This window comes from Salvelinus fontinalis, chromosome 38, assembly GCF_029448725.1.
Source record: "Salvelinus fontinalis isolate EN_2023a chromosome 38, ASM2944872v1, whole genome shotgun sequence".
NCBI classification, from domain to species: Eukaryota; Metazoa; Chordata; class Actinopteri; order Salmoniformes; family Salmonidae; genus Salvelinus; species Salvelinus fontinalis.
This window is the reverse complement of record NC_074702.1, coordinates 2,681,146-2,706,015: the sequence shown is the minus strand read 5'-3', so window position 1 is coordinate 2,706,015 and position 24,870 is coordinate 2,681,146. Positions and strand designations below refer to the sequence as shown.

Genomic DNA, 24,870 nt, shown 5'->3' with positions numbered 1-24,870 from the left:
CTGTAGGTACTACACCCCGCCGTGACGACTGTAGGTACCACACCCCTCCGTGATGACTGTAGGTACTACACCCCACCGTATCAACACCGTGACGACTGTAGGTACTACACCCCGTCGTGACGACTGTAGGTACTACACCCCGCCGTGACGACTGTAGGTACCACACCCCGCCCTTTCAACACCGTGACGACTGTAGGTACCACACCCCGCCCTTTCAACACCGTGACGACTGTAGGTACCACACCCCGCCGTGACGACTGTAGGTACCACACCCCGCCGTGACGACTGTAGGTACCACACCCCGCCGTGACGACTGTAGGTACCACACCCCGCCGTGACGACTGTAGGTACCACACCCCGCCGTGACGACTGTAGGTACCACACCCCGCCGTGACGACTGTAGGTACCACACCCCGCCGTGACGACTGTAGGTACCACACCCCGCCGTGACGACTGTAGGTACCACACCCCGCCGTGACGACTGTAGGTACCACACCCCGCCGTGACGACTGTAGGTACCACACCCCGCCGTGACGACTGTAGGTACCACACCCCTCCGTGACGACTGTAGGTACCACACCCCTCCGTGACGACTGTAGGTACCACACCCCTCCGTGACGACTGTAGGTACCACACCCCTCCGTGACGACTGTAGGTACCACACCCCTCCGTGACGACTGTAGGTACCACACCCCTCCGTGACGACTGTAGGTACCACACCCCTCCGTGACGACTGTAGGTACCACACCCCTCCGTGACGACTGTAGGTACCACACCCCGCCGTGACGACTGTAGGTACTACACCCCACCAGATCAACACCGTGACGACTGTAGGTACTACGCAACACCGTGACGACTGTAGGTACTACGCAACACCGGGACGACTGTAGGTACTACGCAACACCGGGACGACTGTAGGTACTACACCCCTCCGTGACGACTGTAGGTACTACACCCCTCCGTGACGACTGTAGGTACTACACCCGCCGTGACGACTGTAGGTACTACACCCGCCGTGACGACTGTAGGTACTACACCCGCCGTGACGACTGTAGGTACTACACCCCGCCGTGACGACTGTAGGTACTACACCCGCCGTGACGACTGTAGGTACTACACCCCACCGTGACGACTGTAGGTACTACACCCCTCCGTGATGACGGTAGGTACTACACCCCACCGTATCAACACCGTGACGACTGTAGGTACTACACCCCTCCGTGACGACTGTAGGTACTACACCCCTCCGTGACGACTGTAGGTACTACACCCCTCCGTGACGACTGTAGGTACTACACCCCGCCGTGACGACTGTAGGTACTACACCCCGCCGTGACGACTGTAGGTACTACACCCCGCCGTGACGACTGTAGGTACTACACCCCGCCGTGACGACTGTAGGTACTACACCCCTCCGTGACGACTGTAGGTACTACACCCCGCCGTGACGACTGTAGGTACTACACCCCACCGTATCAACACAGTGACGACTGTAGGTACTACACCCCGCCGTGACGACTGTAGGTACTACACCCCACCGTGACGACTGTAGGTACTACACCCCGCCGTGACGACTGTAGGTACTACACCCCACCGTGACGACTGTAGGTACTACACCCCGTCGTGACGACTGTAGGTACTACACCCCGCCGTGAAGACTGTAGGTACTACACCCCACCGTGACGACTGTAGGTACTAAACCCCACCGTGACGACTGTAGGTACTACACCCCACCGTATCAACACCGTGACGACTGTAGGTACTACACCCCGTCGTGACGACTGTAGGTACTACACCCCGCCGTGAAGACTGTAGGTACTACACCCCACCGTGACGACTGTAGGTACTACACCCCACCGTGATGACTGTAGGTACTACACCCCACCGTATCAACACCGTGACGACTGTAGGTACTACACCCCGCCCTTTCAACACCGTGACGACTGTAGGTACCACACCCCGCCCTTTCAACACCGTGACGACTGTAGGTACCACACCCCCACCGTGACGACTGTAGGTACCACACCCCCCCGTGACGACTGTAGGTACCACACCCCGCCGTGACGACTGTAGGTACCACACCCCTCCGTGACGACTGTAGGTACTACACCCCACCGTATCAACACAGTGACGACTGTAGGTACTACACCCCGCCGTGACGACTGTAGGTACTACACCCCGCCGTGACGACTGTAGGTACTACACCCCGCCGTGACGACTGTAGGTACTACACCCCGCCGTGACGACTGTAGGTACTACACCCCGCCGTGACGACTGTAGGTACTACACCCCGTCGTGACGACTGTAGGTACTACACCCCGCCGTGAAGACTGTAGGTACTACACCCCACCGTGACGACTGTAGGTACTACACCCACCGTATCAACACCGTGACGACTGTAGGTACTACACCCCGTCGTGACGACTGTAGGTACTACACCCCGCCGTGACGACTGTAGGTACCACACCCCTCCGTGATGACTGTAGGTACTACACCCCACCGTATCAACACCGTGACGACTGTAGGTACTACACCCCGTCGTGACGACTGTAGGTACTACACCCCGCCGTGACGACTGTAGGTACCACACCCCGCCCTTTCAACACCGTGACGACTGTAGGTACCACACCCCGCCCTTTCAACACCGTGACGACTGTAGGTACCACACCCCGCCGTGACGACTGTAGGTACCACACCCCGCCGTGACGACTGTAGGTACCACACCCCGCCGTGACGACTGTAGGTACCACACCCCGCCGTGACGACTGTAGGTACCACACCCCGCCGTGACGACTGTAGGTACCACACCCCGCCGTGACGACTGTAGGTACCACACCCCGCCGTGACGACTGTAGGTACCACACCCCGCCGTGACGACTGTAGGTACCACACCCCGCCGTGACGACTGTAGGTACCACACCCCGCCGTGACGACTGTAGGTACCACACCCCGCCGTGACGACTGTAGGTACCACACCCCTCCGTGACGACTGTAGGTACCACACCCCTCCGTGACGACTGTAGGTACCACACCCCTCCGTGACGACTGTAGGTACCACACCCCTCCGTGACGACTGTAGGTACCACACCCCTCCGTGACGACTGTAGGTACCACACCCCTCCGTGACGACTGTAGGTACCACACCCCTCCGTGACGACTGTAGGTACCACACCCCTCCGTGACGACTGTAGGTACCACACCCCGCCGTGACGACTGTAGGTACTACACCCCACCAGATCAACACCGTGACGACTGTAGGTACTACGCAACACCGTGACGACTGTAGGTACTACGCAACACCGGGACGACTGTAGGTACTACGCAACACCGGGACGACTGTAGGTACTACACCCCTCCGTGACGACTGTAGGTACTACACCCCTCCGTGACGACTGTAGGTACTACACCCGCCGTGACGACTGTAGGTACTACACCCGCCGTGACGACTGTAGGTACTACACCCGCCGTGACGACTGTAGGTACTACACCCCGCCGTGACGACTGTAGGTACTACACCCGCCGTGACGACTGTAGGTACTACACCCCACCGTGACGACTGTAGGTACTACACCCCTCCGTGATGACGGTAGGTACTACACCCCACCGTATCAACACCGTGACGACTGTAGGTACTACACCCCTCCGTGACGACTGTAGGTACTACACCCCTCCGTGACGACTGTAGGTACTACACCCCTCCGTGACGACTGTAGGTACTACACCCCGCCGTGACGACTGTAGGTACTACACCCCTCCGTGACGACTGTAGGTACTACACCCCGCCGTGACGACTGTAGGTACTACACCCCGCCGTGACGACTGTAGGTACTACACCCCGCCGTGACGACTGTAGGTACTACACCCCGCCGTGACGACTGTAGGTACTACACCCCGCCGTGACGACTGTAGGTACTACACCCCGCCGTGACGACTGTAGGTACTACACCCCGCCGTGACGACTGTAGGTACTACACCCCGCCGTGACGACTGTAGGTACTACACCCCGCCGTGACGACTGTAGGTACTACACCCCGCCGTGACGACTGTAGGTACTACACCCCGCCGTGACGACTGTAGGTACTACACCCCACCGTGACGACTGTAGGTACTACACCCCACCGTATCAACACCGTGATGACTGTAGGTACTACACCCCACCGTGACGACTGTAGGTACTACACCCCACCGTATCAACACCGTGATGACTGTAGGTACTACACCCCGCCCTTTCAACACCGTGATGACTGTAGGTACTACACCCCCACCGTGATGACTGTAGGTACTACACCCCACCGTGATGACTGTAGGTACTACACCCCACCGTGATGACTGTAGGTACTACACCCCACCGTATCAACACCGTGACGACTGTAGGTACTACACCCCGCCGTGACGACTGTAGGTACTACACCCCGCCGTGACGACTGTAGGTTCTACACCCCACCGTATCAACACCGTGACGACTGTAGGTACTACACCCCGCCGTGACGACTGTAGGTACTACACCCCGCCGTGACGACTGTAGGTACTACACCGCGCCGTGACGACTGTAGGTACTACACCCCGCCGTGACGACTGTAGGTACTACACCCCGCCGTGACGACTGTAGGTACTACACCCCGCCGTGACGACTGTAGGTACTACACCCCGCCGTGACGACTGTAGGTACTACACAGTAAATATGTAGTACCTACAGTCGTCACGGTGGGGTGTAGTACCTACTGCCGCCACAAAGGTACTAGTGTGTGGTATGAACTTGGGTTATAGTGCTGTAAAAACCTACCTTTATCCACCGTTGTTTCTTCAGGTGCCGTTGCTTGAGTTGATGTGCTCTTTAATACTGAACAAAGACATGATGGAACTTAATTAACAAACGCTGTGATACTACTACTACTACTACTACTGCTACTGCTGCTGATACTACTACTACTACTGCTGCTGCTGCTACTACTACTACTGCTACTACTACTGCTGCTACTACTGATACTACTACTGCTGCTACTACTACTACTACTACTGCTACTGCTGCTGATACTACTACTACTACTGCTGCTGATACTACTACTACTACTGCTGCTGCTGCTGCTACTACTACTACTGATGCTGCTGCTACTACTACTACTGCTACTACTACTACTGCTGCTGCTACTACTGCTGCTACTACTACTACTACTACTACTGCTACTACTGTCTACTGCTGATACTACTACAACTGCTGCTACTACTGCTACTACTACTGCTGCTGATACTACTACTACTACTGCTGCTGCTGCTACTGCTGCTACTATTACTACTGCTACTGCTGCTACTACTGCTGCTACTACTACTGATACTACTGCTGCTACTACTACTACTGCTGCTATTACTGCTGCTACTACTACTGCTGATACTACTACTACTGCAACTGCTACTGATACTACTGCTACTACTACTACTACTGCTACTACTACTACTACTGCTACTGATACTACTACTACTGCTACTACTGCTACTACTACTACTACTGCTACTACAACTGCTGCTACTACTGCTCCTACTACAACTACTACTGATAATGCTACTACTATAACTACTACTGCTAGTACTACTGCTACTATAAGTACTGCTGCTACTGCTACTACTATAACTACTACTGATAATGCTACTACTATAACTACTACTGCTACTACTACTACTACTACAGTTACTACAGGCACTACTACTACAACTGCTGCTACTACTGCTCCTACTACAACTACTACTGATAATGCTACTACTATAACTACTACTGCTAGTACTACTGCTACTATAAGTACTGCTGCTACTGCTACTACTATAACTACTACTGATAATGCTACTACTATGTCTACTACTACTACTACTACTACTACAGTTACTACAGGCACTACTACTACTACAGCTACTACTGATACTACTACTGCTGCTACTACTACTGCTACTACTACTACTGCTGCTGCTACTACTACTATAACTACTACTGCTACTACTACTATTACTACTGCTACTATAACTACTACTACAACTACTACTACAACTACTACTACAACTACTACTACAACTACTACTACTACTACTGCTACTGCTACCTTTATTCTTCTCCGTCTCCAGTTTCTCTAGTCGTTCCTGGAATAGAAAGAGGGTCCAATCAGACTGTTTCAAAACACTTTACAGTTGATACTACAGCCAATGAGACGGTCTCTAACACTCTACAACAGTGGTCACCAACCTTTTCTGAGTCAAGATCACTGAGTCAAAATGCAAGCTGAGATCTACCGCTCGGATTATTTTTAAACAAGACTTAAGAAAACGTAACCAATTAAAAACAGTTCTGTAGCAATGAGTTTTGAGCAGTAGGCTATAGGCCCAATACATTATACAGTGCCTTGCAAAAGTATTCATCCCCCTTGGCGTTTTTCCTATTTTGTTGCTTTACAACCTGTAATTTAAATGGATTTTTATTTGGATTTCATGTAAATGGACATACACAAAATAGTCCAAATTAGTGAAGTGAATTGTAATTACTTAAAAATCATACAATGTGATTTTCTGGATTTTTGTTTTAGATTCCGTCTCTCACAGTTGAAGTATACCTATGATAAAAAATTACAGACATGCTTTGTAAGTAGGAAAACCTGCAAAATCGGCAGTGTATCAAATACTTGTTCTCCCCACTGTATGTATTCACCCTCTTTGCTATGAAGCCCCTAAATAAGATCTGGTGCAATCAATTACCTTCAGAAGTCACATAATTAGTTAAATAAATTCCACCTGTGTGCACTCTAAGTGTCACATGATCTGTCACATGATCTCAGTATATTTACACCTGTTCTGAAAGGCCCCAGAGTCTGCAACACCACTAAGCAAGGGGCACCACCAAGCAAGCGGCACCATGAAGACCAAGGAGCTCTCCAAACAGGTCAGGGACAAAGTTGTGGAGAAGTACAGATCAGGGTTGGGTTATAAAAAAAAAATCAAACTTTGAACATCCCACAGAGCACCATTAAATCCATTATTAAAAAATGTAAAGAATATGGCACCACAACAAACCTGTCAAGAGAGGGCCGCCCACCAAAACTCACAGACCAGGCAAGGAGGGCATTGATCAGAGGCAACAAAGAGACCAAAGATAACCCTGAAGGAGCTGCAAAGCTCCACAGTGGAGATTGGAGTATCTGTCCATAGGACCACTTTAAGCTGTACACTCCACAGAGCTGGGCTTTACGGAAGAGTGGCCAGAAAAAGCCATTGCTTAAAGAACAAAATAAGCAAACACGTTTGGTTTTCGCCAAAAGGCATGTGGGAGACTCCCCAAACATATGGAAGAAGGTACTCTGGTCAGATGAGACTAAAATGTAGCTTTTTGGCCATCAAGGAAAACTCTATGTCTGGTGTAAACCCAACACCTCACCCCGAGGACACCATCCCCACAGTGAAGCATGGTGGTGGCAGCATCATGAGGTGGGAATGTTTTTCCATCGGCAGGGACTGGGAAACTGGTCAGAATTGAAAGAATGATGGATGGCGCTAAATACAGGGAAATTGTACTAAACCTGTTTCAGTCTTCCAGAGATTTGAGACTGGGAAGGAGGTTCACCTTCCAGCAGGACAATGACCCTAAGCATACTGCTAAAGCAACACTCGAGTGGTTTAACTTCTTTGGGAACAGGGGGCAGTATTGAGTAGTTTGGATGAATAAGGTGCCCAGAGTAAACTGCCTGCTACTCAGGCCCAGAAGCTAAAATATGCATATAATTAGTAGATTTGGATAGAAAACACACTAAAGTTTCCAAAACTGTTAAAATAATGTCTGAGTATAACAGAACTCATATGGTAGGCAAAAACCTGAGAAAAATCCAACCAGGAAGTGGGAAATCCGAGGTTTGTAATTTTTTTTAAAGTGATTGCCTATCCAATATACAGCGTCTATGTGGTCAGATTGCACTAGATGTCAACAGTCTTTAGAATGTTGTTTCAGGCTTCTACTGTGAAGGGGGAGCGAATAAGAGCTGTTTGAATCAGTGGTCAGGCTGAAAGCCTTCAGTTTAGTCACGTGCGAACTCTGTTCCCTTTCATTTCTAAAGACAAAGGAATTGTCCGGTTGGAATATTATACAAGATTTATGATAATAACATCCTACAGATTGATTCTATACATCGTTTGACATGTTTCTACAAACTGTAATATAACTTTTTTGACTTTTCGTCTGGACTTAGTGATCGCACCTTGTGCATTTGGATTACTGGACAAAAAGGAGGTATTTGGACATAAAGATGAACTTTATCGAACAAAACAAACATTTATTGTCAAAACATGGAGACCTGGGAGTGCCATCCGGTGAAGATCAAAGGTAAGTGAATCATTTTAACGCTATTTCTGTCTTTTGTGACACCTCTCCTTCTTTGGAAAATGGCTGTATGGTTTTCTGTGACTAGGCGCTGACCTAACATAATCGCAAAGTGTGCTTTCACCGTAAAGCCTTTTTGAAATCTGACACAGCGGTTGCATTAAGGAGAAGTTTATCTTTAATCGTATGTTTAACACTTGTATCTTTTATCAATGTTTATGATGAGTATTTCTGTAATTTGATGTGGCTCTCTGCACTTTCACCGGATGTTTGTTTGAGACAATGCATTTCCTAACATAACGCACCAATTTCAAATGAGGTTTTTGGACATAAAGTTGGGACGCTAGCATCCCACATATTCCAGAGAAGTTTAAGGGGAAACATTTAGCAGCAGTGCAGGTTGTAGCGTGAGTGGAAGTAGGGAGAAGGTTGTAGCGTGAGTGGAAGTAGGGAGAACACGCAGCAGTGCAGGTTGTAGCGTGAGTGGAAGTAGGGAGAAGGTTGTAGCGTGAGTGGAAGTAGGGAGAACACGCAGCAGTGCAGGTTGTAGCGTGAGTGGAAGTAGGGAGAAGGTTGTAGCGTGAGTGGAAGTAGGGAGAACACGCAGCAGTGCAGGTTGTAGCGTGAGTGGAAGTAGGGAGAAGGTTGTAGCGTGAGTGGAAGTAGGGAGAACACGCAGCAGTGCAGGTTGTAGCGTGAGTGGAAGTAGGGAGAAGGTTGTAGCGTGAGTGGAAGTAGGGAGAACATGCAAACCTGAAGATGTAGAAGCTTGTTCTCCAGTAGAATCTTCTCTGTTTTCAGCCCGGTTACGTCACGCTCTTGCTTGAGTTTAGAATCTAAAACAGAATAACCCAGGCACATCGCCAGTAAGACGAGGCAGGTCAGGCTGTGTGACATATCACAATAGGACTAGTGTTGTTTTATAGGTCATGTAAATGATGTTCCTCACAGACTAGCAGATAATAATAGTAACCTTGAAACAGTCCAAGTTGTTTTTCCAGGTTGTGTTTCCTGTTGGGTGAAATCAGAAAGTAGAAACATGAGTACAGGTAACACCGTGACTTATACCATCCACTTGTTGTTTTAGTGCTCGGGGAAACCCTTACAGAACGGATGTCCTGGCGTTGTCCTCTTTCAACTGCTGCACTTCCTCTGCTACCTTCTGACATGTCTTCAACGACGCCTGAGAAGATAAACACACGTCAAATCATCACCGTACTAAAAACACTTTGACACCAATACTTCAAAATGGTTTTAGTTGAGTGGGTTGAAACCAGGCAGACAAGAATGAGGATTTGTTGTCCCGTTAGATAATACTGTTACCTGTGTTTTCAGCAGGTCTTTCTCCAGCGCCGTCTTCTCCCGTCTCAGCTGGACATTATCCACACACTGCTTCTCTGTTGTCTCTTCATAATAAACAGTTCCACAGGAAAGACTTGAGTTTACATACATCAGACAGTAGACTATTACAATGTGGGTATATCAGCGGTTGAAGGGTTTACAGAAGGTAGAATTATAACCAGAGACAATACCTGCTACCATCTTCAGCTGGTCCTCAAGTCTCTTCTTTCTGGAGAACAGAGAGAGAACAGAGATGTCAGTGGAACAAGAACCCTCAAGTCTCTTATTTCTGGAGAACAGAGAGAGAACAGAGATGTCAGTGGAACAAGAACCCTCAAGTCTCTTCTTTCTGGAGAACAGAGAGAGAACAGAGATGTCAGTGGAACAAGAACCCTCAAGTCTCTTATTTCTGGAGAACAGAGAGAAGATGTCAGCGGAACAAGAACCCTCAAGTCTCTTCTTTCTGGAGAACAGAGAGAGAACAGAGATGTCAGTGGAACAAGAACCCTCAAGTCTCTTCTTTCTGGAGAACAGAGAGAAGATGTCAGTGGAACAAGAACCAAACTAAATGCTGTAAATGTTCTTGATGAGTCTTACAGAGTCTCTGTGTTGTTGTTCTGCTCCTTCAGCCTCTCCACTTCCTCAAGAAGCTGCTGGGACAACTTCTCAGCGCTCTACAGGACAGAAACACAACTCTGTTAGAGCTCTCCGGGACAATAGGACACAACTCTGTTAGAGCTCTCTCCAGGACAATAGGACACGACTCTGTTAGAGCTCTCCGGGACAATAGGACACAACTCTGTTAGAGCTCTCCAGGACACAACTCTGTTAGAGCTCTCCGGGACAATAGGACACAACTCTGTTAGAGCTCTCTCCAGGACCATAGGACACAACTCTGTTAGAGCTCTCTCCAGGACCATAGGACACAACTCTGTTAGAGCTCTCCAGGACCATAGGACACAACTCTGTTAGAGCTCTCCAGGACAATAGGACACAACTCTGTTAGAGCTCTCCAGGACCATAGGACACAACTCTGTTAGAGCTCTCCAGGACAATAGGACACAACACTGTTAGAGCTCTCCAGGACAATAGGACACAACTCTGTTAGAGCTCTCTCCAGGACAATAGGACACAACTCTGTTAGAGCTCTCTCCAGGACAATAGGACACAACTCTGTTAGAGCTCTCTCCAGGACCATAGGACATAACTCTGTTAGAGCTCTCTCCAGGACCATAGGACACAACTCTGTTAGAGCTCTCCAGGACCATAGGACACAACTCTGTTAGAGCTCTCCAGGACAATAGGACACAACTCTGTTAGAGCTCTCCAGGACAATAGGACACAACTCTGTTAGAGCTCTCCAGGACCATAGGACACAACACTGTTAGAGCTCTCTCCAGGACCATAGGACACAACTCTGTTAGAGCTCTCCAGGACACAACTCTGTTAGAGCTCTCTCCAGGACAATAGGACACCACTCTGTTAGAGCTCTCTCCAGGACCATAGGACACAACACTGTTAGAGCTCTCTCCAGGACCATAGGACACAACTCTGTTAGAGCTCTCCAGGACACAACTCTGTTAGAGCTCTCTCCAGGACAATAGGACACCACTCTGTTAGAGCTCTCTCCAGGACAATAGGACACAACACTGTTAGAGCTCTCCAGGACAATAGGACACAACTCTGTTAGAGCTCTCTCCAGGACAATAGGACACAACACTGTTAGAGCTCTCCAGGACACAACTCTGTTAGAGCTCTCTCCAGGACAATAGGACACCACTCTGTTAGAGCTCTCTCCAGGACAATAGGACACAACACTGTTAGAGCTCTCCAGGACAATAGGACACAACTCTGTTAGAGCTCTCCAGGACAATAGGACACAACACTGTTAGAGCTCTCCAGGCCAATAGGACACAACTCTGTTAGAGCTCTCCAGGACAATAGGACACAACTCTGTTAGAGCTCTCCAGGACAATAGGACACAACTCTGTTAGAGCTCTCCAGGACAATAGGACACAACTCTGTTAGAGCTCTCTCCAGGACAATAGGACACAACACTGTTAGAGCTCTCCAGGACAATAGGACACAACTCTGTTAGAGCTCTCCAGGACAATAGGACACAACACTGTTAGAGCTCTCCAGGCCAATAGGACACAACTCTGTTAGAGCTCTCCAGGACAATAGGACACAACTCTGTTAGAGCTCTCCAGGACAATAGGACACAACTCTGTTAGAGCTCTCCAGGACAATAGGACACAACTCTGTTAGAGCTCTCTCCAGGACAATAGGACACAACTCTGTTAGAGCTCTCCAGGACAATAGGACACAACTCTGTTAGAGCTCTCCAGGACAATAGGACACAACTCTGTTAGAGCTCTCTCCAGGACAATAGGACACAACTCTGTTAGAGCTCTCCAGGACAATAGGACACAACTCTGTTAGAGCTCTCCAGGACAATAGGACACAACTCTGTTAGAGCTCTCCAGGACAAAACACGGTCATGATGAGTAGAATGAAGCATTTCACATCTCTTACCTGCTTAGCCTCCAGCTCTGCCCGCATGGCTTCGTACCCTGCATGTTGCTTTTCCAGAGAAGCTACTTTCAACTGCAGATCATCAAGTTGTATACGCAGCTTATTGGTCTCCCTGGAACAATGTTGTGTGACAGAAATAATCAACAACTTTATGTTGCCAAACCATATACGTTTCCAAACACATGTCAAATACTTACAAAGACATAAAAGAGCATTTAGTAAAGAGAGAATTAGAGAACTGAAATGTCATACCTCTGGGATCTCTGGAGCTGTAAACAAACTGTCAAGGAAAACACTTCATAATAATGAATTAAGCCTTTTATCCAAAGCATTCATGCGTGCATACATTTTACGTACGGGGGGGGGGGTCCTGGGAATCGAACACACCATCCTAGCATTGGCAGCGCTACGCTCTATCAACTGAGCTGGACGACCACTTCTAACAACAATGACAGTAGCGCAAAGGGGGTGGCAGGTAGCCTTGTGGATAAGGCTGTTGGGCCAATGGGGGTGGCAGGTAGCATTGTGGGGAAGGCTGTTGGGGCCAATGGGGGTGGCAGGTAGCCTTGTGGATAAGGCTGTTGGGGCCAATGGGGGTGGCAGGTAGCCTTGTGGATAAGGCTGTTGGGCCAATGGGGGTGGCAGGTAGCCTTGTGGATAAGGCTGTTGGGCCAATGGGGGTGGCCGGTAGCCTTGTGGGGAAGGCTGTTGGGGCCAATGGGGGTGGCAGGTAGCCTTGTGGATAAGGCTGTTGGGGCCAATGGGGGTGGCAGGTAGCCTTGTGGGGAAGGCTGTTGGGGCCAATGGGGGTGGCAGGTAGCCTTGTGGGGAAGGCTGTTGGGGCCAATGGGGGTGGCAGGTAGCCTTGTGGATAAGGCTGTTGGGGCCAATGGGGGTGGCAGGTAGCCTTGTGGATAAGGCTGTTGGGCCAATGGGGGTGGCAGGTAGCCTTGTGGGGAAGGCTGTTGGGCCAATGGGGGTGGCAGGTAGCCTTGTGGATAAGGCTGTTGGGCCAATGGGGGTGGCAGGTAGCCTTGTGGATAAGGCTGTTGGGCCAATGGGGGTGGCAGGTAGCCTTGTGGATAAGGCTGTTGGGGCCAATGGGGGTGGCAGGTAGCCTTGTGGATAAGGCTGTTGGGGCCAATGGGGGTGGCAGGTAGCCTTGTGGATAAGGCTGTTGGGGCCAATGGGGGTGGCAGGTAGCCTTGTGGGGAAGGCTGTTGGGGCCAATGGGGGTGGCAGGTAGCCTTGTGGGGCAGGCTGTTGGGGCAATGGGGGTGGCAGGTAGCCTTGTGGATAAGGCTGTTGGGGCCAATGGGGGTGGCAGGTAGCCTTGTGGGGAAGGCTGTTGGGGCCAATGGGGGTGGCAGGTAGCCTTGTGGATAAGGCTGTTGGGCCAATGGGGGTGGCAGGTAGCCTTGTGGATAAGGCTGTTGGGCCAATGGGGGTGGCAGGTAGCCTTGTGGATAAGGCTGTTGGGGCCAATGGGGGTGGCAGGTAGCCTTGTGGATAAGGCTGTTGGGGCCAATGGGGGTGGCAGGTAGCATTGTGGATAAGGCTGTTGGGGCCAATGGGGGTGGCAGGTAGCCTTGTGGATAAGGCTGCTGGGGCCAATGGGGGTGGCAGGTAGCCTTGTGGGGAAGGCTGTTGGGCCAATGGGGGTGGCAGGTAGCCTTGTGGATAAGGCTGTTGGGCCAATGGGGGTGGCAGGTAGCCTTGTGGATATGGCTGTTGGGGCCAATGGGGGTGGCAGGTAGCCTTGTGGATAAGGCTGTTGGGCCAATGGGGGTGGCAGGTAGCCTTGTGGATATGGCTGTTGGGGCCAATGGGGGTGGCAGGTAGCCTTGTGGATAAGGCTGTTGGGCCAATGGGGGTGGCAGGTAGCCTTGTGGGGAAGGCTGTTGGGCCAAAGGGGGTGGCAGGTAGCCTTGTGGATAAGGCTGTTGGGGCCAGTATCTGAAAGGTCGCTCGTTCGAATCCCCGAGCCGGCAAGGTGGAAAAATAAATGTGTCGTTCTGCCCTTGAGCAAGGCATTTAACCCCTCAACACTAAATGCTCCCCGGGCGCCGATGACGTGGATGTTGACTAAGGCAGCCCCCCCCCCCCCCCAACTCTGGGTTAAATGCAGAAGCCACATCTGGGTTGAATACATTCAGTTGTGTAACTGACCAGGTATCTCCTCTTCTCTCTAATACACGACCAGACAGACCGTTTAACACTGAAACCACATCACCAGATACAATGCAGAACCTCGTTCACAGAACCTCGTTGTTCCCAGAACCTCCTTCCCAGAACCTCGTTGTTCCCATAACCTCCTTCCCAGTCACTCGTTGTTCCCAGAACCTCGTTGTTCCCAGAACCTCGTTGTTCCCAGTCACTCGTTGTTCCCAGTCACTCGTTGTTCCCAGAACCTCCTTCCCAGAACCTCGTAGAACCTCGTTGTTCCCAGTCACTCGTTGTTCCCAGTCACTCGTTGTTCCCAGAACCTCGTTCCCAGAACCTCGTTGTTCCCAGAACCTCGTTGTTCCCAGAACCTCGTTGTTCCCAGAACCTCGTTGTTCCCAGTCACTCGTTGTTCCCAGTCACTCGTTGTTCCCAGAACCTTGTTGTTCCCAGAACCTCCTTCCCAGACACGTCAGCCCAAATGAGCCAAGAGTCCGGTCGACCAATGTGTCAAACTAGGACTTCGTTAGCAAATAGAAAGGCCAGGAGAAACTCCCTGCGCATCGGCATTGGCTTAATCTACCAACCAATCATCTGCCACAGCACCTTTCCCCGTGTGGAGACACGCCTCGCAGTCACGTGATTCGCAAAAATGTAATAATGACAAATACTTTACCTCAGTAAGGTCACTCCCATAGAATTCTAAATGGTGACTCCCAGAGAATTCTAAATGGTGACTCCCATAGAATTCTAAATGGTGACTCCCATAGAATTCTAAATGGTGACTCCCACAGAATTCTAAATGGTCACTCCCATAGAATTCTAAATGGTCACTCCCATAGAATTCTAAATGGTGACTCCCATAGAATTCTAAATGGTGACTCCCACAGAATTCTAAATGGTCACTCCCATAGAATTCTAAATGGTGACTCCCACAGAATTCTAAATGGTCACTCCCATAGAATTCTAAATGGTCACTCCCATAGAATTCTAAATGGTCACTCCCATAGAATTCTAAATGGTCACTCCCATAGAATTCTAAATGGTCACTCCCATAGAATTCTAAATGGTCACTCCCATAGAATTCTAAATGGTCACTCCCATAGAATTCTAATGGTCACTCCCATAGAATTCTAATGGTCACTCCCATAGAATTCTAATGGTCACTCCCATAGAATTCTAATGGTCACTCCCATAGAATTCTAATGGTCACTCCCATAGAATTCTAATGGTCACTCCCATAGAATTCTAATGGTCACTCCCATAGAATTCTAATGGTCACTCCCATAGAATTCTAATGGTCACTCCCACAGAATTCTAATGGTCACTCCCACAGAATTCTAAATGGTCACTCCCACAGAATTCTAAATGGTCACTCCCACAGAATTCTAAATGGTCACTCCCACAGAATTCTAAATGGTCACTCCCACAGAATTCTAAATGGTCACTCCCACAGAATTCTAAATGGTCACTCCCACAGAATTCTAAATGGTCACTCCCATAGAATTCTAAATGGTCACACCCATAGAATTCTAAATGGTCACACCCATAGAATTCTAAATGGTCACTCCCATAGAATTCTAAATGGTCACTCCCATAGAATTCTAAATGGTCACTCCCATAGAATTCTAATGGTCACTCCCATAGAATTCTAATGGTCACTCCCATAGAATTCTAATGGTCACTCCCATAGAATTCTAATGGTCACTCCCATAGAATTCTAATGGTCACTCCCATAGAATTCTAATGGTCACTCCCATAGAATTCTAATGGTCACTCCCATAGAATTCTAATGGTCACTCCCATAGAATTCTAATGGTCACTCCCATAGAATTCTAATGGTCACTCCCATAGAATTCTAATGGTCACTCCCATAGAATTCTAATGGTCACTCCCATAGAATTCTAATGGTCACTCCCATAGAATTCTAATGGTCACTCCCATAGAATTCTAATGGTCACTCCCATAGAATTCTAAATGGTCACTCCCATAGAATTCTAAATGGTCACTCCCATAGAATTCTAAATGGTCACTCCCATAGAATTCTAAAGGTCACTCCCATAGAATTCTAAATGGTCACTCCCATAGAATTCTAAATGGTCACTCCCACAGATTTCTAAATGGTCACTCCCACAGATTTCTAAAAGGTCACTCCCATAGAATTCTAAATGGTCACTCCCATAGAATTCTAAATGGTGACTCCCATAGAATTCTAAATGGTGACTCCCATAGAATTCTAAATGGTGACTCCCACTAAGGATGAGGTCAGTACAATACATAATCACCTTTAACCATTCATCCCACTGTAACCAGTGAAGTTAACAAAATGAACTCTTGTAATGGTGGTGTTATAGTGTAATGGTGGTGTTATAGTGTAATGGTGGTGTTATAGTGTAATGGTGGTGTTATATTGTAATGATGGTGTTATAGTGTAATGGTGGTGTTATAGTGTAATGGTGGTGTTATAGTGTAATGATGGTGTTATAGTGTAATGATGGTGTTATAGTGTAATGGTGGTGTTATAGTGTAATGATGGTGTTATAGTGTAATGATGGTGTTATATTGTAATGATGGTGTTATAGTGTAATGATGGTGTTATAGTGTAATGATGGTGTTATAGTGTAATGATGGTGTTATAGTGTAATGATGGTGTTATAGTGTAATGGTGGTGTTATAGTGTAATGGTGGTGTTATAGTGTAATGATGGTGTTATAGTGTAATGGTGGTGTTATAGTGTAATGATGGTGTTATAGTGTAATGATGGTGTTATAGTGTAATGATGGTGTTATAGTGTAATGGTGGTGTTATAGTGTAATGATGGTGTTATAGTGTAATGATGGTGTTATAGTGTAATGGTGGTGTTATATTGTAACGATGGTGTTATAGTGTAACGGTGGTGTTATAGTGTAACGATGGTGTTATAGTGTAACGGTGGTGTTATATTGTAATGGTGGTGTTATATTGTAATGGTGGTGTTATATTGTAATGGTGGTGTTATAGTGTAATGGTGGTGTTATAGTGTAATGATGGTGTTATAGTGTAATGATGGTGTTATAGTGTAATGATGGTGTTATAGTGTAATGGTGGTGTTATAGTGTAATGATGGTGTTATAGTGTAATGATGGTGTTATAGTGTAATGGTGGTGTTATAGTGTAATGATGGTGTTATAGTGTAATGATGGTGTTATAGTGTAATGGTGGTGTTATAGTGTAATGATGGTGTTATAGTGTAATGATGGTGTTATAGTGTAATGGTGGTGTTATAGTGTAATGATGGTGTTATAGTGTAATGATGGTGTTGTAATGATGGTGTTATATTGTAATGATGGTGTTATAGTGTAATGGTGGTGTTATATTGTAATGGTGGTGTTATAGTGTAATGGTGGTGTTATAGTGTAATGATGGTGTTATAGTGTAATGATGGTGTTATAGTGTAATGGTGGTGTTATAGTGTAATGGTGGTGTTATAGTGTAATGGTGGTGTTATATTGTAATGGTGGTGTTATAGTGTAATGGTGGTGTTATATTGTAATGGTGGTGTTATAGTGTAATGGTGGTGTTATAGTGTAATGATGGTGTTATAGTGTAATGATGGTGTTATAGTGTAATGATGGTGTTATAGTGTAATGATGGTGTTATAGTGTAATGGTGGTGTTATAGTGTAATGATGGTGTTATAGTGTAATGATGGTGTTATAGTGTAATGGTGGTGTTATAGTGTAATGATGGTGTTATAGTGTAATGATGGTGTTATAGTGTAATGGTGGTGTTATAGTGTAATGATGGTGTTATAGTGTAATGATGGTGTTGTAATGATGGTGTTATATTGTAATGATGGTGTTATAGTGTAATGGTGGTGTTATATTGTAATGGTGGTGTTATAGTGTAATGGTGGTGTTATAGTGTAATGATGGTGTTATAGTGTAATGATGGTGTTATAGTGTAATGGTGGTGTTATAGTGTAATGGTGGTGTTATAGTGTAATGGTGGTGTTATATTGTAATGGTGGTGTTATAGTGTAATGGTGGTGTTATATTGTAATGGTGGTGTTATAGTGTAATGGTGGTGTTATAGTGTAATGATGGTGTTATAGTGTAATGATGGTGTTATAGTGTAATGATGGTGTTATAGTGTAATGATGGTGTTATAGTGTAATGGTGGCGTTATAGTGTAATGGTGGTGTTATATTGTAATGATGGTGTTATAGTGTAATGATGGTGTTATAGTGTAATGATGGTGTTATAGTGTAATGATGGTGTTATAGTGTAATGATGGTGTTATAGTGTAATGGTGGTGTTATAGTGTAATGATGGTGTTATAGTGTAATGATGGTGTTATAGTGTAATGGTGGTGTTATAGTGTAATGATGGTGTTATAGTGTAATGATGGTGTTATAGTGTAATGATGGTGTTATAGTGGTGTTATAGTGTAATGGTGGTGTTATAGTGTAATGGTGGTGTTATAGTGTAATGATGGTGTTATAGTGGTGTTATATTGTAATGATGGTGTTATAGTGTAATGATGGTGTTGTAATGATGGTGTTATATTGTAATGATGGTGTTATATTGTAATGATGGTGTTATAGTGTAATGATGGTGTTATAGTGTAATGGTGGTGTTATAGTGTAATGATGGTGTTATAGTGTAATGATGGTGTTATAGTGTAATGATGGTGTTATAGTGTAATGATGGTGTTATAGTGTAATGGTGGTGTTATAGTGTAATGATGGTGTTATAGTGTAATGGTGGTGTTATATTGTAATGATGGTGTTATAGTGTAATGATGGTGTTATATTGTAATGATGGTGTTATAGTGTAATGATGGTGTTATAGTGTAATGATGGTGTTATAGTGTAATGGTGGTGTTATAGTGTAATGATGGTGTTATAGTGTAATGATGGTGTTATAGTGTAATGGTGGTGTTATAGTGTAATGGTGGTGTTATAGTGTAATGATGGTGTTATAGTGTAATGGTGGCGTTATAGTGTAATGGTGGCGTTATAGTGTAATGGTGGTGTTATAGTGTAATGATGGTGTTATAGTGTAATGATGGTGTTATAGTGTAATGATGGTGTTATAGTGGTGTTATAGTGTAATGGTGGTGTTATAGTGTAATGGTGGTGTTATAGTGTAATGATGGTGTTATAGTGGTGTTATATTGTAATGATGGTGTTATAGTGTAATGATGGTGTTATAGTGTAATGGTGTTATAGTGTAATGGTGGTGTTATAGTGTAATGGTGGTGTTATAGTGTAATGGTGGTGTTATAGTGTAATGGTGGTGTTATAGTGTAATGATGGTGTTATATTGTAATGATGGTGTTATATTGTAATGATGGTGTTATATTGTAATGATGGTGTTATAGTGTAATGATGGTGTTATATTGTAATGGTGGTGTTATAGTGTAATGGTGGTGTTATAGTGTAATGGTGGTGTTATAGTGTAATGGTGGTGTTATAGTGTAATGGTGGTGTTATAGTGTAATGATGGTGTTATATTGTAATGATGGTGTTATAGTGTAATGATGGTGTTATAGTGTAATGATGGTGTTATAGTGTAATGATGGTGTTATAGTGTAATGATGGTGTTATATTGTAATGATGGTGTTATATTGTAAAGTGTAAAGTGTAAAGTGTAAAGTGAAGTTAAATCAGCACCAGAGCCAATTACCAGCAGCATACCACCCTGCATACCACTGCTGATTCAGATCCTTTAGTTGTTGACTCCTTTTAAACATACCACCCTGCATACCACTGCTGGCTTGCTTCTGAAGCTAAGCAGGGTTGGTCCTGGTCAGTCCCTGGATGGGAGACCAGATGCTGCTGGAAGTGGTGTTGGAGGGCCAGTAGGAGGCACTCTTTCCTCTGGTCTAAACAATATCCCAATGCCCCAGGGCAGTGATTGGGGACACTGCCCTGTGTAGGGTGCCGTCTTTCGGATGGGACGTTAAACGGGTGTCCTGACTCTCTGAGGTCATTAAAGATCCCATGGCACTTATCGTAAGAGTAGGGGTGTTAACCCCGGTGTCCTGGCTAAATTCCCAATCTGGCCCTCAAACCATCATGGTCACCTAATAATCCCCAGTTTACAATTGGCTCATTCATCCCCCTCCTCTCCCCTGTAACTATTCCCCAGGTCGTTGCTGCAAATGAGAACGTGTTCTCAGTCAACTTACCTGGTAAAATAACGGTAAAATAAATAAATAAAATAAAGAACAGTTTTCTGTTCTGTTCATTCCAAGGGAGGCACTGAGACCTAATAACTGAAGAGAGGCTGAAGGGCATGAATGGCTGAGACCTAAGTGAAGAGAGTGAATGGCTGAGACCTAAGTGAAGAGAGGGAATGGCTGAGACCTCAGTGAAGAGAGTGAATGACTGAGACCTAAGTGAAGAGAGTGAATGACTGAGACCTAAGTGAAGAGAGTGAATGACTGAGACCTCAGTGAAGAGAGTGAATGGCTGAGACCTCAGTGAAGAGAGTGAATGGCTGAGACCTAAGTGAAGAGAGTGAATGACTGAGACCTAAGTGAAGAGAGTGAATGGCTGAGACCTAAGTGAAGAGAGTGAATGGCTGAGACCTAAGTGAAGAGAGTGAATGGCTGAGACCTAAGTGAAGAGAGGGAATGGCTGAGACCTAAGTGAAGACAGGGAATGGCTGAGACCTAAGTGAAGAGAGTGAATGGCTGAGACCTCAGTGAAGAGAGTGAATGACTGAGACCTAAGTGAAGAGAGTGAATGACTGAGACCTAAGTGAAGAGAGTGAATGACTGAGACCTCAGTGAAGAGAGTGAATGGCTGAGACCTCAGTGAAGAGAGTGAATGGCTGAGACCTAAGTGAAGAGAGTGAATGACTGAGACCTAAGTGAAGAGAGTGAATGGCTGAGACCTAAGTGAAGAGAGTGAATGGCTGAGACCTAAGTGAAGAGAGTGAATGGCTGAGACCTAAGTGAAGAGAGTGAATGGCTGAGACCTAAGTGAAGAGAGGGAATGGCTGAGACCTAAGTGAAGAGAGGGAATGGCTGAGACCTAAGTGAAGAGAGGGAATGGCTGAGACCTAAGTGAAGAGAGGGAATGGCTGAGACCTAAGTGAAGAGAGGGAATGACTGAGACCTAAGTGAAGAGAGTGAATGACTGAGACCTAAGTGAAGAGAGTGAATGACTGAGACCTAAGTGAAGAGAGTGAATGACTGAGACCTAAGTGAAGAGAGGGAATGACTGAGACCTAAGTGAAGAGAGGGAATGACTGAGACCTAAGTGAAGAGAGGGAATGACTGAGACCTAAGTGAAGAGAGTGAATGACTGAGACCTAAGTGAAGGTGGTGAATGACTGAGACCTAAGTGAAGAGAGGGAATGACTGAGACCTAAGTGAAGAGAGGGAATGGCTGAGACCTAAGTGAAGAGAGGGAATGACTGAGACCTAAGTGAAGAGAGGGAATGACTGAGAACTAAGTGAAGAGAGGGAATGACTGAGACCTAAGTGAAGAGAGTGAATGACTGAGACCTAAGTGAAGAGAGTGAATGGCTGAGACCTAAGTGAAGAGAGTGAATGGCTGAGACCTAAGTGAAGAGAGTGAATGACTGAGACCTAAGTGAAGAGAGTGAATGACTGAGACCTAAGTGAAGAGAGTGAATGACTGAGACCTAAGTGAAGAGAGTGAATGGCTGAGACCTAAGTGAAGAGAGTGAATGGCTGAGACCTAAGTGAAGAGAGGGAATGGCTGAGACCTAAGTGAAGAGAGGGAATGGCTGAGACCTAATTGAAGAGAGGGAATGACTGAGACCTAAGTGAAGAGAGGGAATGACTGAGACCTAAGTGAAGAGAGTGAATGGCTGAGACCTAATAAGTGAAGAGAGTGAATGGACTTTTGAAAGGATATCTTCACACTTTCCTTGATATTCCCTCAGCAGGTGACTGAAAGACAGTTAAACAGATTACATTAGTAGTCTACCGTTTCTCAAACAGACTAGTCATTCACTCCTCCTGTTACATTAAACATGGTAGGCCTAGCTAGATATATGTTTTACCTTGTCATTTACAGTTCCAACACACAGCTAGCTACATCAGAGGAGGCTAGGTAGAGTCTATGGGTCATATTCAGTCAAACCAGGCTACATCAGAGGAGTCTAGGTAGAGTCTATGGGTCATATTCAGTCAAACCAGGCTACATCAGAGGAGTCTAGGTAGAGTCTAGGGGTCATATTCAGTCTAGGTGGAGTCTAGGGGTCATATTCAGTCAAACCAAGCTACATCAGATGAGTCTAGGTGGAGTCTATGGGTCATATTCAGTCAAACCAAGCTACATCAGATGAGTCTAGGTAGAGTCTAGGGGTCATATTCAGTCTAGGTGGAGTCTATGGGTCATATTCAGTCAAACCAAGCTACATCAGATGAGTCTAGGTGGAGTCTAGGGGTCATATTCAGTCAAACCAAGCTACATCAGATGAGTCTAGGTGGAGTCTATGGGTCATATTCAGTCAAACCAAGCTACATCAGATGAGTCTAGGTGGAGTCTAGGGGTCATATTCAGTCAAACCAAGCTACATCAGATGAGTCTAGGGGTCATATTCAGTCAAACCAAGCTACATCAGATGAGTCTAGGGGTCATATTCAGTCAAACCAAGCTACATCAGATGAGTCTATGGGTCATATTCAGTCAAACCAAGCTACATCAGATGAGTCTAGGTAGAGTCTAGGGGTCATATTCAGTCAAACCAAGCTACATCAGATGAGTCTAGGTGGAGTCTAGGGGTCATATTCAGTCAAACCAAGCTACATCAGATGAGTCTAGGTAGAGTCTAGGGGTCATATTCAGTCTAGGTGGAGTCTATGGGTCATATTCAGTCAAACCAAGCTACATCAGATGAGTCTAGGTGGAGTCTAGGGGTCATATTCAGTCAAACCAAGCTACATCAGATGAGTCTAGGTGGAGTCTATGGGTCATATTCAGTCAAACCAAGCTACATCAGATGAGTCTAGGTAGAGTCTAGGGGTCATATTCAGTCAAACCAAGCTACATCAGATGAGTCTAGGTGGAGTCTATGGGTCATATTCAGTCAAACCAAGCTACATCAGATGAGTCTAGGTAGAGTCTAGGGGTCATATTCAGTCTAGGTGGAGTCTATGGGTCATATTCAGTCAAACCAAGCTACATCAGATGAGTCTAGGTGGAGTCTAGGGGTCATATTCAGTCAAACCAAGCTACATCAGATGAGTCTAGGTGGAGTCTAGGGGTCATATTCAGTCAAACCAAGCTACATCAGATGAGTCTAGGTGGAGTCTATGGGTCATATTCAGTCAAACCAAGCTACATCAGATGAGTCTAGGTGGAGTCTAGGGGTCATATTCAGTCAAACCAAGCTACATCAGATGAGTCTAGGGGTCATATTCAGTCAAACCAAGCTACATCAGATGAGTCTAGGGGTCATATTCAGTCAAACCAAGCTACATCAGATGAGTCTAGGGGTCATATTCAGTCAAACCAAGCTACATCAGATGAGTCTAGGGGTCATATTCAGTCAAACCAAGCTACATCAGATGAGTCTAGAGGTCATATTCAGTCTAGGTGGAGTCTAGAGGTCATATTCAGTCTAGGTAGAGTCTAGAGGTCATATTCAGTCTAGGTGGAGTCTAGAGGTCATATTCAGTCTAGGTGGAGTCTAGGGGTCATATTCAGTCTAGGTGGAGTCTAGGGGTCATATTCAGTCTAGGTGGAGTCTAGGGGTCATATTCAGTCTAGGTGGAGTCTAGGGGTCATATTCAGTCAAACCAAGCTACATCAGATGAGTCTATGGGTCATATTCAGTCAAACCAAGCTACATCAGATGAGTCTAGGTAGAGTCTAGGGGTCATATTCAGTCAAACCAAGCTACATCAGATGAGTCTAGGTAGAGTCTATGGGTCATATTCAGTCAAACCAAGCTACATCAGATGAGTCTAGATAGAGTCTATGGGTCATATTCAGTCAAACCAAGCTACATCAGATGAGTCTAGGTAGAGTCTATGGGTCATATTCAGTCAAACCAAGCTACATCAGATGAGGCTAGATAGAGTCTAGGGGTCATATTCAGTCTAGGTAGAGTCTAGGGGTCATATTCAGTCAAACCATGCTACATCAGATGAGGCTAGATAGAGTCTAGGGGTCATATTCAGTCTAGGTAGAGTCTAGGGGTCATATTCAGTCAAACCAAGCTACATCAGATGAGTCTAGGGGTCATATTCAGTCAAACCAAGCTACATCAGATGAGTCTAGGTAGAGTCTATGGGTCATATTCAGTCAAACCAAGCTACATCAGATGAGTCTAGGGGTCATATTCAGTCTAGGTAGAGTCTAGGGGTCATATTCAGTCAAACCAGGCTACATCAGATGAGTCTAGGGGTCATATTCAGTCAAACCAGGCTACATCAGATGAGTCTATGGGTCATATTCAGTCAAACCAGGCTACATCAGATGAGTCTAGGGGTCATATTCAGTCTAGGTAGAGTCTATGG

The 24,870-nt window shown here is 46.3% G+C and overlaps 1 protein-coding gene across 2 annotated transcripts in view; it reads right to left on the bottom strand.

The window, feature by feature from the left end:
* The window catches only part of ice1 (KIAA0947-like (H. sapiens)), a 53,884-nt gene that overhangs the window by 25,654 nt on the left and 3,360 nt on the right, over nt 1–24,870 (bottom strand). Inside the window, exons 3-13 of one of the 2 annotated variants that reach the window (XM_055904935.1) lie at nt 22,259–22,293; nt 12,473–12,491; nt 12,221–12,332; nt 10,283–10,359; nt 9,877–10,094; nt 9,668–9,750; nt 9,451–9,527; nt 9,318–9,355; nt 9,098–9,180; nt 6,087–6,123; nt 4,784–4,840 (exon numbers count right to left, since the gene is read on the bottom strand). In XM_055904935.1, coding sequence (XP_055760910.1) covers nt 4,784–4,840; nt 6,087–6,123; nt 9,098–9,180; nt 9,318–9,355; nt 9,451–9,527; nt 9,668–9,750; nt 9,877–10,094; nt 10,283–10,359; nt 12,221–12,332; nt 12,473–12,491; nt 22,259–22,293 — 836 coding nt within the window. The remainder of the gene's footprint in view (nt 1–4,783; nt 4,841–6,086; nt 6,124–9,097; nt 9,181–9,317; nt 9,356–9,450; nt 9,528–9,667; nt 9,751–9,876; nt 10,095–10,282; nt 10,360–12,220; nt 12,333–12,472; nt 12,492–22,258; nt 22,294–24,870) is intronic. The other variant, XM_055904936.1, reaches the window with a different exon arrangement.